This window comes from Solanum dulcamara, chromosome 11 (genome assembly GCF_947179165.1).
Source record: "Solanum dulcamara chromosome 11, daSolDulc1.2, whole genome shotgun sequence".
NCBI classification, from domain to species: domain Eukaryota; kingdom Viridiplantae; phylum Streptophyta; class Magnoliopsida; order Solanales; family Solanaceae; genus Solanum; species Solanum dulcamara.
The window spans coordinates 44,325,375-44,330,348 of NC_077247.1; the positions used below are offsets into that span (position 1 = coordinate 44,325,375).

Sequence of the window (4,974 nt, forward strand, 5' to 3'; positions counted from 1 at the left end):
ATATATTTAAAATTTTGAAAGTGAAAAGAAAAGGTATCCTTTTTTTCCCTTTAATTCGTCGCATTATATCTTAATCCAAACATTACTATATCAAGAAAAAGAGGAAATGCAAAAGGAAAGAAAGAAGATGTGTATGGAGAGGATGATGTGTATGCAGATTCTTCGCTCAAGTAAAATATATCAAAATAAGTATGAGAGAAATACATTAAAAAAATTAGTCATGTCAAAAATATAGAAAAAAAGAACGATAGAAACATCAGATAATTAATAAAATCAAGGAATTAATAAGAAAGTTGGAGAAAAATAATGGTGCTAATATAAAACATGTATGAATAGTACTATGGAATCCACGTCCAAAGATGTAATCTTTGTTTCAAAACAATTTATACTTGTATGTTACTAATTATATATATATCATGAACAGTGAACATTACAGATACAAATATTACAAATGCTAAAAAGATTGTAATTAAGCCCTTCCATTTCATCTAAAATCCTCTGCACAATGAGATCATAACAAATTGATAATTTTGTCAATTCCCTAGCAAAGAATCATGAGCTACTTAAATCAATTGCGAATATTATACAATAAATGACATCGACTATATATACATAATATTTTTTCTATGAAACAAAAAACTAGATTGTCCCTTAAAAAAATATTACACGAAAAGCTCCTTGTGTCTCATAGACCATAGTCTGTGCGTGTTAATTAGTTGTTGTGAGCTCCATTCTTGACGATGCATGCACATACGTCCAGTGGTTGATAAATCGTTGTCTCAGTTGAAATATCTAAGTAAATATTTCCGACAAATTTAAATGTCTGTCCGTGTATTATGCCTTTTGGAGTTACTACTTATTTGTATCCTTCTTTGTGATCCTAATATCTTATAGAGAAGACTTGCCAATGTATTTACAGCCAAGTACTCCTCCTTTGCCTTAACGTTGCATGCCTTCATCTCATTTAACACTTGCAAAGCCACCAAAAATACACAAACATCATCATCCAATTGACCAAGCTTTGATATCCCACTCGATTCACCTGTTTGAAAATATCATTGTTTAATAATATATAACACCACATTAATTAAAAAAGAAAACATATAACAATCATTTAATTTTTACTATATATATGACTATTATATATCGATTCACTCTAATTACTAAAAAAAATAAAATAGCGACGAACAAGTTTTGTCGCTAAATAACTAAGAAATTATTGCTTAACAATGGATTATCAAACAATTCATGTTAGCTATGGCTTACGGGTTATTTTTCGATAGATTAGCGATGAATTTCATAGCTAATTTCTGTTTTTTTTTTCTTTCTTTTGTGTGTGTTGACTAGATATTCTTTTTATTATTATTATTATTATTATTATTATTTATTCGATGTTCTGTACTTGTATTGGGTCAGATTAAATTTGTATTCATGCATTCCAGGACCCATTTCTGAGAGCGGTGCTTTCAACGAGATTTTTTTCGTGGCTCGAACCTGAGATCTCTTATTAAGATTTGACACGACCCATGGGAGAAGAATATTTATATTATATGAAAAAGTGACAAATAAATTAAAGTGTATGTTATTTACCATAGGAGGGGCAGAGGAAGCAAGAGAAATGGAAGCTGATGCTGGCTCTGTATTTGAAGAAGTTGTTGACAATAATCCCACATTATAAGCCATAGTTCCATCAGGTTGAAATAATCCATAATTCCTCTCTGAAGTTGGGCCTGGCTTCATGTCTTCATTAAACAAAGCAAACAAATAAATATCCAATCTCACATTAGGCCTTAATGGGGTTCCTTCATTAAGCAATTGCCTCCTCAAAATGTTCCTATTGTAAATTGCTGCATTTTGTAATGTAGCACCAATTTCATTTGTGTCACCTTTTGATGGCCATCCAGTCTCAGAAACTTTAACTTCTAGCCCATTAAATCCCATTCTTGCAATTGCAAAAATAGCCGCATCGACTTGTGCATACAACATGTTGTCATAGTGTAGCTTTGTATATGGATCAACCATCCCTTGATTTGAATTGAATAACACATAGTCTATGGAGATTTTGTTTGGATTGTCTTTATAAGCAAAATAAGGATATGCATTAATCCAAAAGGGTGATTTTGTAGTGTCTAAAAATTGCAAAAATTGTTGCATTATTTGATTAAGGTCAGTCCTAAAACTACCTGCTGAAGGAGGGTAAGAATTGGCTAAAACTGCAAGAGAATTAGGGGAAGAAACTTGAATGTATTGGCTGAGTCCTGTTTTAACAAGTGCTGCATGGATATTAATCATGGCTGGGACAAGATATGTCACTAAGGACGTGTCTCCATCCGTGAAGATCTCGTTGCCTACCGCGATCCCCGTGATGTTTGTGGCTGGAAAATATGGCCTAATGTGACTAGTTACCCATTGAAGTGCTTGTTGTTGATCACATAATGTGGCTAACATTTGATTCTCAACTGTCACAATTAGCTCTATGTTTGTGTTGGCAAATGTTGTCAACACTTGAGGGTTTGTGTCATATATTCTTGTCTTTGTTATCTTTAGAGCATGCAAAAGTTGAAGGACTTTCTCTGGTGGTGGTAAATTGTTTGCAACTTGACCATAATTAATCCCCAGTGATTCTACTTCTCTAAACATGTTCAAACCTGTTCCATATAATTCACAATATTAATCATAGTGGTATTAATTAACAAGAAATATCTATAGCACTACTTTAAAAAAAACGTTATTTTTTTATGGACATTCTCATCAGAATATATTTCCAACAAGTCAATTTTCAACGAAATCGGTATGAAAGGAAAGGAAGAAGTAAAATACTTACCTAAAAAGATTATGAGCAAGAATGTTACAAGAATTTGCAACAATGAAGTTGTTGGTCTCAATGGGGCATCCATGTTGATTGATTGATGTTTAATTTCTTAGAAGAGATAAGAGAGAAGGAATTGAGGGGAGGGAAGAAAGAACATAATGAAGGGAGGTATATATAGGCATCTATGTTTGACAATTCTTTTCTTTACTTGCTTGAATTTATAATATACAATATGTTTTTTTTTTAATTACTAATATTATTTTTGGGGGGCAAAATATTATAAGTTGCTTTTGGCTTCTTATTAATTGTGGACAGGTTTTTGAATGACTTTGTCTCGTCATCTTATTTTTCTTCACTGATAGGTTCTTTTGGGTTTTACCAGTACTTGCCATATTTGTTGTCTTTTCAAAGAGGTCACCCTTTAGTCCACTTGACAAGTATACCCCTTTCTTCATTCAAAAGAAAACAGCTACATTCATTATTTTATTTGGCGCCAAGTCATGGGTAATCCCAAATATTTCCGCTATTTTGGATGTTTGTTGTAACTATTAAGAAAAAAAAAATAATCTTTGTCTAATCTCGATCCATGAGGAGGTGGATCTACAGACTAGAGTTATGGTGTATATTGGGGCGGATCTACGTAAACGAAAGAGGGTGGGTGATATTTAGATATTTCGATTGAAATTATATATATAAGGAAATGTGTAAATACTAATTATGACGATACCTAGAGAAACAATGAGTTTTGTGGTGTCAATAATTAAATCAAAGCTCAAGTTTAACATTTTAGGGATACAAGTTCAAATCCATCAGTTCTACAACTCTAAATCTTGTATAAAAGTTTATTGACAATTATTAAGTATAATCTTTTTTTGTGAATATTATGCTACATACGCTATTGTTCAAAGCAGTTGACATTCAAAAAAATTTAATTCTAATTCCGTTGAAAGATAGATAACACCTAGAGTTTTCAAATCCTGAATCCGCTTCTAGGTGTATAATTGGGTATTTCCATGAAAAAAAAGAACTATAGACAAAAAATTTAAATTTTATACATTATGCACATGTATATGATCAGATTTTGTATAATAAAATCCATATACAATATACCTTACCATAAAAGTTATTTTTTCCATGATCTTTTAAGTTATATTTTACCTTTCTATTGCAGTTCTTTTTTTTTACCTATAACAACACTAACCATATATATAACAATATGTTTTTTTTTTAAAAATAAATTAGCCCTCTATAACATCTATTTTTATTTTTAATAATGTAATAATTAATTATCATTCTAAAAATAGAATCTTTAAGATTATCAATAATACATCTAGAGAATTTACCAAATATTTCGATACTTTAATATACGCTTTATGACTGAGAAAGCTCAAACTTCCTTCCTGCATGCGCCCCCCCCCCGAAGCACACACTATAATAAGAGGTAAATTTTGATTGGCAGCGTGTTCAATCAAACGGGTGATTTTCTCTCCGACTACGGATCCCATACTACCCCCATAAACTGAAAATCCATAACCCCAATTGCTACGGGAATGCCGTTTAGTTGGCCTATGCCTGTTTGAACAGCCTCGATTAATCCTGTCTTTCTTTGATAAGAATCAATACGATTTTTATAAGGCTCCTCCGAAATATCTATTTCAAAGATTTCTCTTTTTAATACCAATTGTGATTTTATGCACTTTTTTTGTCGATAACAATCAAATAAATTCAAATGACAAATATTATTACATGTGTATAACGGTTAATCATTATATCAACTTAAAAATATTGAAACTAACGAGGTTGTTATAGAGAGTCTTGACTATAATTAAAAATATTCAAACAGTTAAATTATTTATATAATATAAATACATGCAAATTTTTTGTGATAAATATTAGTAATTGGTAACTAACATGATTCTCTCATATTAAAATGCATTTAAAGTATAATTTATATTAGGTATTTATATCAAATTAATCTAATTTATTATGATTAAGTACCTAATTAACCATAGTTAAGTAAATACGTGTATCGTCTTGAATCTTTAATTTGACAATTCTAGTGATTTACTTACGCCCGACGTCGCACTGTCATTGTATATATTTCTCACTTGACAACTCTAAGATTTATACTTTTGTCACTTCTTTCTTGTCACCTTTTTCCA

General features: G+C 30.9%; 1 protein-coding gene across 1 annotated transcript; it reads right to left on the bottom strand.

The window, feature by feature from the left end:
* Positions 1 to 463: 463 nt before the first annotated feature.
* Positions 464 to 2,958, bottom strand: LOC129873593 (glucan endo-1,3-beta-glucosidase 14). Its single transcript, XM_055948718.1, has 3 exons — positions 2,825 to 2,958; positions 1,591 to 2,648; positions 464 to 1,042 (listed from the first exon to the last, which is right to left on the bottom strand). Exons 1-3 carry the CDS (start codon positions 2,895 to 2,897, stop codon positions 965 to 967), a joined length of 1,209 nt encoding a protein of 402 aa, XP_055804693.1. The 5' UTR covers positions 2,898 to 2,958; the 3' UTR covers positions 464 to 964.
* Between the last annotated feature and the right edge of the window lie 2,016 nt (positions 2,959 to 4,974).

Bases quoted from the DNA above. Each gene is read 5' to 3' on its own strand.
- LOC129873593 (XM_055948718.1), bottom strand. From the start codon at position 2,897: ATGGATGCCCCATTGAGACCAACAACTTCATTGTTGCAAATTCTTGTA. The intron at 2,649-2,824 runs GTAAGTATTTTA...TATATGGAACAG, and splicing joins CTTGCTCATAATCTTTTTAG to GTTTGAACATGTTTAGAGAA. The intron at 1,043-1,590 runs GTAAATAACATA...ATTTTCAAACAG, and splicing joins CTTCCTCTGCCCCTCCTATG to GTGAATCGAGTGGGATATCA.